The 13,516-nt window shown below is 54.7% G+C and overlaps 2 protein-coding genes across 2 annotated transcripts in view; both read right to left on the reverse strand.

Annotated features, from left to right (window-relative positions):
* Positions 1 to 13,516, reverse strand: part of PTCD3 (pentatricopeptide repeat domain 3) — a 75,941-nt gene that overhangs the window by 40,321 nt on the left and 22,104 nt on the right. The window contains exons 10-13 of the mRNA XM_078866870.1: positions 12,341 to 12,428; positions 4,373 to 4,433; positions 2,354 to 2,436; positions 1,350 to 1,494 (exon numbers count right to left, since the gene is read on the reverse strand). Of these exons, the coding sequence (XP_078722996.1) occupies positions 1,350 to 1,494; positions 2,354 to 2,436; positions 4,373 to 4,433; positions 12,341 to 12,428 (377 nt within the window). The remainder of the gene's footprint in view (positions 1 to 1,349; positions 1,495 to 2,353; positions 2,437 to 4,372; positions 4,434 to 12,340; positions 12,429 to 13,516) is intronic.
* The window catches only part of LOC144940615 (translocating chain-associated membrane protein 1-like), a 443,732-nt gene that overhangs the window by 11,261 nt on the left and 418,955 nt on the right, over positions 1 to 13,516 (reverse strand). The window lies entirely within an intron of this gene.

The following is a 13,516-nucleotide window of genomic DNA, read 5'->3' on the forward strand; positions in this document are numbered from 1 at the left end:
GTGTGTGCGCGTGTGTGTACGTGTGTGTACGTGTGTGTGTGTGTACGTGTGAGTGTGTGTGTGTACGTGTGTGTGTGTGTGCGTGTGCGTGTGTGTACGTGTGTGTGTACGTGTGTGTACGTGTGTGTGTACGTGTGTGTGCGTGTGTGTGTACGTGTGTGTGTGCGTGTGTGTACGTGTGTGTGTGTGTACGTGTGTGTGCGTGTGTGTGTGCGTGTGTGTACGTGTGTGTGCGTGTGTGTGTGCGTGTGTGTGCGTGTGTGTGTGTACGTGTGTGTACGTGTGTACGTGTGTGTGTGTATGTGTGTGTGTGTGTAAATGTGTACGTGTGTGTACGTGTGTGTGTGTGTGTACGTGTGTGTGTGCGTGTGTGTACGTGTGTGTGTGTACGTGTGTGTGTGTGTGTGTAAATGTGTACGTGTGTGTACGTGTGTGTGTGTGTACGTGTGTGTGTGTGTACGTGTGTGTGTGTGCGTGTGTGTACGTGTGTGTGTGTACGTGTGTGTGTGTGTACGGCCAACACCAGTGACGATTATCTGAACTGGTCCCGGGCCTCCCCTAGGTCGACTCAGCCTTAAATGAGTACCTGGTGCGGTGTGTAAAACATCACCACTGGGGAGACAAAGGCGGTCGGGCGTGGTGCTGGCCACCCACCCCCTCGTGTGCCGTGCCGGCCTTCATAGGTGCTCGCTAACAGCACTTGCCCCTACAGTCTGTTAAGGCTATACGGGGATCTTTGTTGTGTGTACGTGTGTGTGTGCGTGTGTGTACGTGTGTGTGTGTGTACGTGTGTGTGTGTGTACGTGTGTGTGTGTGTACGTGTGTGTGTGTACGTGTGTGTGTACGTGTGTGTGTACGTGTGTGCATGTGTGTGTGTGTGTGTGTACGTGTGTGTGTGTGTACGTGTGTGTGTGTACGTGTGTGTGTACGTGTGTGTGTACGTGTGTGCATGTGTGTGTGTGTGTGTGTACGTGTGTGCGTGTGTGTGTGTGCGCGTGTGTGTGTGTGTACGTGTGCGTGTGTACGTACTAATGCCGAGGGCCCGCATCTCGGCCAGCATGGCCAGGCTGTAGGTGCGTGCGACCGTGTGCGTGTGTACATGTGTGTGTGTGTGTACATGTTTGTGCGTGCGTGTGTACGTGTGTGTGTGTACGTGTGTGTGTGTACGTGTGTGTGTGTACATGTGTGTGTGTGTGTGTGCGTGTGCGTCTGTGTGCGTGTGCGTGTGTGTGCGTGTGTGTGTACGTGTGTGTGTGTGCGTGTGTGTGTGTGTGCGTCTGTGTGCGTGTGCGTGTGTGCGTGTGTGTGTGTGCGCGTGTGTGTGTGTGTACATGTGTGTGTGTACGTACTAATGCCGAGGGCGCGCATCTCAGCCAGCATGGCCAGGCTGTAGGTGCGTGCGAAGGGCCCCAAGCGTCGCAGCGCCTTGAGGGCCGCGTTGAACGTGAGCACCGTGGGGCGCACGCCCTGCTCCAGCATGGCCTTCAGCAGGTCCTACCACCACCACCACAACCACAACCACAATCACCACCACAACCACCACCACCACCACAATCACCACCACCACAATCATCACCACAATCATTACCACAACCACCACCACCACCACAACCACAATCACCACCACCACAATCACCACCACCACCACCACAATCACCACCACCACAACCACCACCACAATCACCACCACAACCACCACCACAATCACCACCACCACAACAACAACCACCACCACAATCACCACAACCACCACAACAACAACCACCACCACAACCACCACCACAATCACCACCACCACCACAATCACCACCACCACAAGCACCACCACAATCACCACCACCACCACCACAATCACCACAACCACCACCACAATCACCACCACAACCACCACCACAATCACCACCACCACAACAACAACCACCACCACAACCACCACCACAATCACCACAACCACCACAACAACCACCACCACAACCACCACCACAATCACCACCACCACCACAACCACAATCACCACCACCACAAGCACCACCACAATCACCACCACCACCACAATCACCACAACCACCACCACAATCACCACCACAACCACCACCACAATCACCACCACCACAACAACAACCACCACCACCACCACAACCACCACCACAATCACCACAACCACCACAACAACAACCACCACCACAACCACCACCACCACAACCACCACCACCACCACAAACATCGGCACTGGGTGTGGTTCTGGCCACGCCACCGCCTCGTGTGCCGCCGTGCCGGCCTTCGTAGGTGCTACACAGTCACAGCACTTGCCCCGGCAGTCTGCTGAGGCTACACGGGGGACCTCTGTCTTTACCAGCAGCAGGTCCTTGCGGTCAGTGTCCTTCTGGCGCAGCACGGGGATGGCGCTGATGATAGCGTTGTACGCGTACAAGTTGCCTACACACACACAGCACACACGCAGCACACACGCAGCACACACGCAGCACACACATGCAGTACACACGCAGCACACACGCAGCACACACGCAGCACACACGCAGCACACACGCAGCACACACGCAGCACACACGCAGCACACACGCAGCACACACGCAGCACACACACGCAGCACACACACGCAGCACACACGCAGCACACACGCAGCACACACGCAGCACACACGCAGCACACACGCAGCACACACGCAGCACACACGCAGCACACACGCAGCACACACGCAGCACACACGCAACACACACACAGCACACACTTAGTACACACACAGCACACACACAGCACACACGCAGCACACACGCAGCACACACGCAGCACACACACAGCACACACACAGCACACACTTAGTACACACACAGCACACACACAGCACACACGCAGCACACACGCAGCACACACGCAGCACACACGCAGCACACACGCAGCACACACACAGCACACACTTAGTACACACGCAGCACACACGCAGCACACACGCAGCACACACACAGCACACACTTAGTACACACACAGTACACACACAGTACACACACAGCACACACACGCAGCACACACACAGCACACACGCAGCACACACTTAGTACACACACAGCACACACACAGCACACACGCAGCACACACGCAGCACACACGCAGCACACACGCAGCACACACGCAGCACACACACAGCACACACTTAGTACACACGCAGCACACACGCAGCACACACGCAGCACACACACAGCACACACTTAGTACACACACAGTACACACACAGTACACACACAGCACACACACGCAGCACACACACAGCACACACGCAGCACACACGCAGCACATACAGCACAAACAGCAGACACAGATCACACGCAGCACACATACAACCGACACGAACAGCACACACACGCAGCACACACAAGCAGCACGCACAGCGCACAGGTGTAAGTGTGAGTAGGTGTGAGTAGGTGTGAGCAGGTGTGAGCGGGTGTGAGTAGGTGTGTGTAAGTGTGTGTAGGTGTGAGTAGGTGTGTGTGTGTGTGTGTGCAGGTGTGAGTAGGTGTGAGTGGGGGTGTGAGTGGGTGTGAGTAGGTGTGTGTGTGTGTAAGTGGGTGTGAGTAGGTGTGTGTAAGTGTGAGGTGTGAGTAGATGTGTGCGGGTGTGAGTAGGTGTGAGTAGGTGTGTGTGGGTGTGTGTAAGTGTGTGCGGGTGTAAGTGTGAGCAGGTGTGTGCGGATGTGTGTGTGTGCAGGTGTGTGTGGGTGTGTGTGTGTGCAGGTATGAGTATGTGTGAGTGGGTGTGAGTGGGTGTGTGTAAGTGTGTGTAAGTGTGTGTAAGTGTGTGCGGGTGTGAGTAGGTGTGTGTAAGTGTGTGGCCTGGCACAAGCGTCGTGGTGACGTCACCGCCACTTAGTGGCGAATGGCGGTTGTTGTTGTTGTAAGTGTGTGCAGGTGTGAGTGGGTGTGAGCAGGTATGAGTAGGTGTGAGTGGGTGTGAGTAGGTGTGTGTAAGTGTGTGCAGGTGTATGCAGGTGTGAGTGGGTGTGAGTGGGTGTGAGCAGGTGTGAGTAGGTGTGTGTAGGTGTGAGTGAGTGTGAGCAGGTGTGTGCAGGTGTGAGTGGGTGTGAGCAGGTGTGAGTAGGTGTGTGTAGGTGTGAGTGAGTGTGAGTAGGTGTGTGTAGGTGTGAGTGGGTGTGTGTAGGTGTGAGTGGGTGTGAGCAGGTGTGAGTAGGTGTGTGTAGGTGTGAGTGAGTGTGAGTAGGTGTGTGTAGGTGTGAGTGGGTGTGAGCAGGTGTGAGTAGGTGTGTGTAGGTGTGAGTGGGTGTGAGCAGGTGTGAGTAGGTGTGTGTAGGTGTGAGTGAGTGTGAGTAGGTGTGAGCAGGTGTGAGTGGGTGTGAGCGCACCTTTAAGTCCAGAGTTGTTCATCTCCACGAAGAGGTTGAACGCTTCCTCCGCTGCTCGGTGCTGCAGACGACAAAGGTACCCCACCCCCCCACAATGTGGCCTGTCACATTGTGTGTTCTTGCATGTGCACGTACGTGTGCTTGTGTCTGCGTGTGTACGTGAGTGTGTACGTGAGTGTGTACGTGAGTGTGTACGTGTGCGTGTGTACGTGAGCGTGTACGTGTGTACGTGAGTGTGTACGTGAGTGTGTACGTGAGTGTGTACGTGAGTGTGTACGTGAGTGTGTACGTGTGCGTGTGTACGTGAGCGTGTACGTGTGTGTACGTGAGTGTGTACGTGTACGTGTGTACGTGAGTGTGTACGTGAGTGTGTACGTGAGTGTGTACGTGTGTGTGTACGTGTGTGTACGTGAGTGTGCACGTGTGCGTGTGTACGTGAGTGTGTACGTGTGTACGTGAGTGTGTACGTGAGTGTGTACGTGAGTGTGTACGTGAGTGTGCACGTGTGCGTGTGTACGTGAGTGTGTACGTGTGTACGTGTGCGTGTGTACATGTGCGTGTGTACATGTGCGTGTGTACGTGTGCGTGTACGTGAGCGTGTACGTGAGTGTGTACGTGTGTGTACGTGAGTGTGTGTACGTGAGTGTGTACGTGAGTGTGTGTACGTGAGTGTGTACGTGTGTGTACGTGAGTGTGTACGTGTGCGTGTGTCTGCGTGTGTACGTGAGTGTGTACGCGAGTGTTTACGTGAGTGTGTACATGTGCGTGTGCACGTGAGTGTGTACGTGTGCTTGTGTCTGAGTGTGTACGTGTGCGTGTATACGTGTGCGTGTGTCTGCGTGTGTACGTGAGTGTGTACGTGAGTGTGTACGTGAGTGTGTACATGTGCGTGTGCACGTGAGTGTGTACGCGAGTGTTTACGTGAGTGTATACGTGTGCTTGTGTCTGAGTGTGTACGTGTGCGTGTGTCTGCGTGTGTACGTGAGTGTGTACGTGTGTACGTGAGTGTGTACGTGCGCGTGTGTACGTGCGCGTGTGCACGTGAGTGTGTACGTGAGAGTGGGGAGCGGTGGCGCAGCGGTCAGCGCGCTGCGCCACAAACCCGGCGACCCGAGTTCGATTCCCGCTCACGGCCACCCAACGCCGGTGACGACGATTATCTGAACCGGTCCTGGGCCTCCCCGAGGTCGACTCAGCCTTAAGTGAGTACCTGGAGCAATGTGTCATCATCGCCACTAGGCGTGGTGTTGGATACCCACCCCCTCGTGTGCCGTGCCGGCCTTCGTAGGTGCTGCTACACACCAACAGCACTTGCCCCAACAGCCTGTGAAGGCTATGAAGGGGATATTTGTCTCTATTTGCGTGCGTACACTACGGAGGTGGGCGGAGTTGAAATGGCGTGCGAGTTAAATGACGTCAAATTTTGATTTCATTTCAATGACGCGTGATTTAAACACACGTCCCCCTAATCGCAATCGCAATCCACATCTAAATTGCAGGCACAGCCGGTATCCAGATGACACGGCGCACGGGTCAGCGCCAATGTTTACCTACATCTTGTGCATGTCCACGTAGATTGCGCGGTTCCGTTAATTTGTGATTCGCAACTCCGATGTACTTGGCCCGTCTTTACGTGCGCGTGCGCGCACGTACGGGGAGCGGTGGCGCATTGGTGAGTGCGCTGCGCTACGAACCCGGCGACCTGGGCCTCCCCTAGGTCGACTCAGCCTCAACCGATTACCTGGTGCGGTGTGTAGTAAACATCGCCACCCGGGAGGCAAAGGACGGCCGGGCGTGGTGTTGCATACCCACCCCGTCGCGTGCCGTGCCGGCCTTCGTAGGTGCTACTCGCTAAGAGCGCTACCTGTGAGATCTTCACTCAAAGCTGCTCTAGAGGAGATGTACACCTCGTAGCTGCCACTGCTACTCAGTGGCCTAAAATGCAATGTTTCGCTCCGGATGCTCGCTGCAAAGTATACAAAAGTATGCAAAGTATGATGTGTGTTTTGATTCAGTGCGCCGATCTTAAAGGTGCATTGAAACATGTTGACACTCCGACTGATGCTCCTGCTGCTGTTGTGGGGTGACTCATGCAGCCCGCTGTGGCTGCAGGGTTTGGTGGTAAAGTAATCCCTCGCCACTTCGCAGTTCAAGTTTCGCGGCCTCAGTGCATCGCGGATTTTTCGAACTGATTTAAAGGCCTCATTATTATACCTGTGCAGTAACACCATCATCATCATCATCACATTCATCGAACTGCACAGGTCTGTCATCGTCATTGTCATCGTCGTCGTCGTCATTACTGGAGTCAAGTCTCAAGGTACTACTGTCATTGGTGAGTGTAGAAACACCATGATACGTATCGTATGAGAGAGAGAGAGAGAGTGAATGTATAATATTAAGGTTTTATAATTAAATAGATTAAAGTAAAATGTATAAAGTATAAATATACATATTTTAAACATCCTGGTACCCACACACACACATATACGGAAATTCCTAGGGGGCCAATCCTACTTTGCGGATGTTCACCTATCGCGACGGGGTTCCGGTCCCCATTAGCCGCGATAAACGAGGGATCACTGTACGTGTCGTTTCACGTCGTTTATTGTGAAAATTCGGTCACGGTTCCTATGATCACTGTTTCATCGCTTTTATGGCTTTGTTTTGGTGTTTTTCGAAAAGTTTTTTGGTTTGGCCATGTTTGTGTTGTTGTAGTACGGAGTTAGAATGATGGCTTTAATCTAAGTTGTCTTGTGGTTGTTGTTGTTGTTGTTTGACTTGCATCCCACTGGGATTTTTGCACACAGCGTTGGTGTGTAACGGTGATTTTTTCTGCAATATTTTGCCGTCTTTTCTTGGATTTTCTGTTTGCACTCAGTCACATAGTCACTTTAAGATGTTTTTTGTTCATGTTTTTGTTTTTTTTTGTTGCGGTTGCACCCGATTCAAGAGCCGAATGGCTCACAGGGCTATACCTAATCAATGAACTTTGAACTTATCAGTGCGTTAGTGCATCAGTGCGTTAGTGCGTGTGCATCGGTGCGTTAGTGCGTGTGCATCGGTGCGTTAGTGCGTGTGCATCAGTGCGTTAGTGCGTGTGCATCGGTGCGTTAGTGCGTGTGCATCGGTGCGTTAGTGCGTGTGCATCAGTGCGTTAGTGCGTGTGCATCGGTGCGTTAGTGCGTGTGCATCGGTGCGTTAGTGCGTGTGCATCGGTGCGTTAGTGCGTGTGCATCAGTGCGTTAGTGCGTGTGCATCGGTGCGTTAGTGCGTGTGCATCGGTGCGTTAGTGCGTGTGCATCGGTGCGTTAGTGCGTGTGCATCGGTGCGTTAGTGCGTGTGCATCGGTGCGTTAGTGCGTGTGCATCAGTGCGTTAGTGCGTGTGCATCGGTGCGTTAGTGCGTGTGCATCGGTGCGTTAGTGCGTGTGCATCGGTGCGTTAGTGCGTGTGCATCAGTGCGTTAGTGCGTGTGCATCGGTGCGTTAGTGCGTGTGCATCGGTGCGTTAGTGCGTGTGCATCGGTGCGTTAGTGCGTGTGCATCGGTGCGTTAGTGCGTGTGCATCGGTGCGTTAGTGCGTGTGCATCGGTGCGTTAGTGCGTGTGCATCGGTGCGTTAGTGCGTGTGCATCGGTGCGTTAGTGCGTGTGCATCAGTGCGTTAGTGCGTGTGCATCGGTGCGTTAGTGCGTGTGCATCGGTGCGTTAGTGCGTGTGCATCAGTGCGTTAGTGCGTGTGCATCGGTGCGTTAGTGCGTGTGCATCGGTGCGTTAGTGCGTGTGCATCGGTGCGTTAGTGCGTGTGCATCGGTGCGTTAGTGCGTGTGCATCGGTGCGTTAGTGCGTGTGCATCAGTGCGTTAGTGCGTGTGCATCAGTGCGTTAGTGCGTGTGCATCAGTGCGTGTGCATCAGTGCGTTAGTGCGTGTGCATCGGTGCGTTAGTGCGTGTGCATCGGTGCGTTAGTGCGTGTGCATCGGTGCGTTAGTGCGTGTGCATCAGTGCGTTAGTGCGTGTGCATCCGTGCGTTAGTGCGTGTGCATCAGTGCGTTAGTGCATCAGTGCGTTAGTGCGTGTGCATCAGTGCGTTAGTGCGTTAGTGCATCAGTGCGTTAGTGCGTTAGTGCATCAGTGCGTTAGTGCGTGTGCATCAGTGCGTTAGTGCGTGTGCATCAGTGCGTTAGTGCGTGTGCATCAGTGCGTTAGTGCATCAGTGCGTTAGTGCGTGTGCATCAGTGCGTTAGTGCGTTAGTGCATCAGTGCGTTAGTGCGTTAGTGCATCAGTGCGTTAGTGCGTGTGCATCAGTGCGTTAGTGCGTGTGCATCAGTGCGTTAGTGCGTGTGCATCGGTGCGTTAGTGCGTGTGCATCAGTGCGTTAGTGCGTGTGCATCAGTGCGTTAGTGCGTGTGCATCGGTGCGTTAGTGCGTGTGCATCAGTGCGTTAGTGCGTGTGCATCGGTGCGTTAGTGCGTGTGCATCAGTGCGTTAGTGCGTGTGCATCAGTGCGTTAGTGCGTGTGCATCAGTGCGTTAGTGCGTGTGCATCAGTGCGTTAGTGCGTGTGCATCAGTGCGTTAGTGCGTGTGCATCGGTGCGTTAGTGCGTGTGCATCAGTGCGTTAGTGCGTGTGCATCGGTGCGTTAGTGCGTGTGCATCAGTGCGTTAGTGCGTGTGCATCAGTGCGTTAGTGCGTGTGCATCAGTGCGTTAGTGCGTGTGCATCAGTGCGTTAGTGCGTGTGCATCAGTGCGTTAGTGCGTGTGCATCGGTGCGTTAGTGCGTGTGCATCAGTGCGTTAGTGCGTGTGCATCAGTGCGTTAGTGCGTGTGCATCAGTGCGTTAGTGCGTGTGCATCAGTGCGTTAGTGCGTGTGCATCGGTGCGTTAGTGCGTGTGCATCAGTGCGTTAGTGCGTGTGCATCAGTGCGTTAGTGCGTGTGCATCAGTGCGTTAGTGCATCAGTGCGTTAGTGCGTGTGCATCAGTGCGTTAGTGCGTTAGTGCATCAGTGCGTTAGTGCGTTAGTGCATCAGTGCGTTAGTGCGTATGCATCAGTGCGTTAGTGCGTGTGCATCGGTGCGTTAGTGCGTTAGTGCATCAGTGCGTTAGTGCGTATGCATCAGTGCGTTAGTTCGTATGCATCAGTGCGTTAGTGCGTGTGCATCGGTGCGTTAGTGCGTGTGCATCGGTGCGTTAGTGCGTGTGCATCGGTGCGTTAGTGCGTGTGCATCGGTGCGTTAGTGCGTGTGCATCAGTGCGTTAGTGCGTGTGCATCAGTGCGTTAGTGCGTGTGCATCGGTGCGTTAGTGCGTGTGCATCGGTGCGTTAGTGCGTGTGCATCGGTGCGTTAGTGCGTGTGCATCAGTGCGTTAGTGCGTGTGCATCAGTGCGTTAGTGCATCGGTGCGTTAGTGCGTGTGCATCGGTGCGTTAGTGCGTGTGCATCAGTGCGTTAGTGCGTGTGCATCAGTGCGTTAGTGCGTGTGCATCAGTGCGTTAGTGCGTGTGCATCGGTGCGTTAGTGCGTGTGCATCGGTGCGTTAGTGCGTGTGCATCGGTGCGTTAGTGCGTGTGCATCGGTGCGTTAGTGCGTGTGCATCGGTGCGTTAGTGCGTGTGCATCGGTGCGTTAGTGCGTGTGCATCAGTGCGTTAGTGCGTGTGCATCGGTGCGTTAGTGCGTGTGCATCGGTGCGTTAGTGCGTGTGCATCGGTGCGTTAGTGCGTGTGCATCGGTGCGTTAGTGCGTGTGCATCAGTGCGTTAGTGCGTGTGCATCGGTGCGTTAGTGCGTGTGCATCGGTGCGTTAGTGCGTGTGCATCGGTGCGTTAGTGCGTGTGCATCGGTGCGTTAGTGCGTGTGCATCGGTGCGTTAGTGCGTGTGCATCGGTGCGTTAGTGCGTGTGCATCGGTGCGTTAGTGCGTGTGCATCAGTGCGTTAGTGCGTGTGCATCGGTGCGTTAGTGCGTGTGCATCAGTGCGTTAGTGCGTGTGCATCAGTGCGTTAGTGCGTGTGCATCGGTGCGTTAGTGCGTGTGCATCGGTGCGTTAGTGCGTGTGCATCGGTGCGTTAGTGCGTGTGCATCGGTGCGTTAGTGCGTGTGCATCGGTGCGTTAGTGCGTGTGCATCGGTGCGTTAGTGCGTGTGCATCGGTGCGTTAGTGCGTTAGTGCATCAGTGCGTTAGTGCGTGTGCATCGGTGCGTTAGTGCGTGTGCATCGGTGCGTTAGTGCGTGTGCATCAGTGCGTTAGTGCGTGTGCATCAGTGCGTTAGTGCGTGTGCATCAGTGCGTTAGTGCGTGTGCATCAGTGCGTTAGTGCGTGTGCATCGGTGCGTTAGTGCGTGTGCATCGGTGCGTTAGTGCGTGTGCATCGGTGCGTTAGTGCGTGTGCATCGGTGCGTTAGTGCGTGTGCATCGGTGCGTTAGTGCGTGTGCATCGGTGCGTTAGTGCGTGTGCATCGGTGCGTTAGTGCGTGTGCATCGGTGCGTTAGTGCGTGTGCATCAGTGCGTTAGTGCGTGTGCATCGGTGCGTTAGTGCGTGTGCATCGGTGCGTTAGTGCGTGTGCATCAGTGCGTTAGTGCGTGTGCATCAGTGCGTTAGTGCATCAGTGCGTTAGTGCGTGTGCATCGGTGCGTTAGTGCGTGTGCATCGGTGCGTTAGTGCGTGTGCATCGGTGCGTTAGTGCGTGTGCATCGGTGCGTTAGTGCGTGTGCATCGGTGCGTTAGTGCGTGTGCATCGGTGCGTTAGTGCGTGTGCATCGGTGCGTTAGTGCGTGTGCATCAGTGCGTTAGTGCGTGTGCATCGGTGCGTTAGTGCGTGTGCATCGGTGCGTTAGTGCATCAGTGCGTTAGTGCGTGTGCATCGGTGCGTTAGTGCGTGTGCATCAGTGCGTTAGTGCGTGTGCATCAGTGCGTTAGTGCGTGTGCATCGGTGCGTTAGTGCGTGTGCATCAGTGCGTTAGTGCATCAGTGCGTTAGTGCGTGTGCATCAGTGCGTTAGTGCGTGTGCATCGGTGCGTTAGTGCGTGTGCATCGGTGCGTTAGTGCGTGTGCATCGGTGCGTTAGTGCGTGTGCATCGGTGCGTTAGTGCGTGTGCATCGGTGCGTTAGTGCGTGTGCATCGGTGCGTTAGTGCGTGTGCATCAGTGCGTTAGTGCGTGTGCATCGGTGCGTTAGTGCGTGTGCATCGGTGCGTTAGTGCATCAGTGCGTTAGTGCGTGTGCATCGGTGCGTTAGTGCGTGTGCATCAGTGCGTTAGTGCGTGTGCATCAGTGCGTTAGTGCGTGTGCATCGGTGCGTTAGTGCGTGTGCATCGGTGCGTTAGTGCATCAGTGCGTTAGTGCGTGTGCATCAGTGCGTTAGTGCGTGTGCATCGGTGCGTTAGTGCGTGTGCATCGGTGCGTTAGTGCGTGTGCATCGGTGCGTTAGTGCGTGTGCATCAGTGCGTTAGTGCGTGTGCATCGGTGCGTTAGTGCGTGTGCATCAGTGCATCAGTGCGTTAGTGCGTGTGCATCAGTGCGTTAGTGCGTTAGTGCGTGTGCATCAGTGCGTTAGTGCGTGTGCATCAGTGCGTTAGTGCGTGTGCATCAGTGCGCTAGTGCATCCGTGCGTTAGTGCGTGTGCATCAGTGCGTTAGTGCATCAGTGCGTTAGTGCGTGTGCATCAGTGCGTTAGTGCGTGTGCATCAGTGCGTTAGTGCGTGTGCATCGGTGCGTTAGTGCGTGTGCATCAGTGCGTTAGTGCGTGTGCATCAGTGCGTTAGTGCGTGTGCATCAGTGCGTTAGTGCATCGGTGCGACAGTGCGTGTGCATCAGTGCGTTAGTGCGTGTGCATCAGTGCGTTAGTGCATCAGTGCGTTAGTGCATCAGTGCGTTAGTGCGTTAGTGCGTGTGCATCAGTGCGTTAGTGCGTGTGCATCAGTGCGTTAGTGCATCAGTGCGTTAGTGCATCGGTGCGACGGTGCACCCACCTTGACCATGCCCTGGATCATGGCGCAGTAGGAGTGAGCATCCCGCTCTGGCATGGAGTTAAAGATCCTCTCCGCGTTGTTCCCCGCTCTACAAAGACAAAGGTCCCCCGTGTAGCCTTAGCAGACGGTCGGGGCAAGTGCCGTTAGCGAGGAGCAGCGCCCACGAGGGGGTGGGGGTGGTCTCCCCAACGCTGATGTGTACACGCCACGCCAGGTACTCAGTCAAGGCCACCCGACACGGCCGTTGGACGTGAGCGGGAATCGAAACTCGGGTGGGCGGTTTCGTAGCGGAGTGCGCTAACCGCTGCGCCACCGCTCCCTGCCGTGGACACGCGCACAGCGCAGCCGGCGCTGGTTAGCGAGCGCCTATTAAGGGCTCGGAGCGCCACGTGCGCGGTTATGGGGGGTTGGTGGTGTGGCCGGCTTTACGCTCACTCACTCATTCGCTCTCACTCACACTCACTCATACACTCACTCACTCACTCTCACTCACTCTCACTCACTCACTCACTCTCACTCACTCTCGCTCACTCACTCATTCGCTCTCACTCACACTCACTCATACACTCACTCACTCACTCTCACTCACTCACTCGCTCTCACTCACTCTCGCTCACTCACTCACTCACTCTCACTCACACTCACTCACTCACTCTCACTCATACTCACTCACTCTCACTCACTCACTCACTCTCACTCACTCTCACTCACTCACTCGCTCTCACTCACACTCACTCACTCATTCACTCGCTCTCACTCACTCACTCATACACTCACTCACTCACTCTCACTCACTCTCACTCACTCACTCACTCTCACTCACTCTCACTCACTCACTCGCTCTCACTCACACTCACTCACTCATTCACGCTCACTCACTCATTCACTCGCTCACTCACTCACTCGCTCTCACTCACTCACTCATTCACTCGCTCATTCACTCACTCACTCACTCAATCATACACTCACTCACTCATTCACTCACTCACTCGCTCTCACTCACACTCACTCATACACTCACTCACTCACTCTCACTCACTCACTCACTCACGCTCACTCACACTCACTCATACACTCACTCACTCACTCGCTCTCACTCACTCACTCATTCACTCGCTCACTCACTCACTCACTCACTCACTCACTCACGCTCACTCACACTCTCACTCACTCGCT

This window comes from Lampetra fluviatilis, chromosome 23, assembly GCF_964198595.1.
Source record: "Lampetra fluviatilis chromosome 23, kcLamFluv1.1, whole genome shotgun sequence".
In the NCBI taxonomy this organism is placed as follows: Eukaryota; Metazoa; Chordata; class Hyperoartia; order Petromyzontiformes; family Petromyzontidae; genus Lampetra; species Lampetra fluviatilis.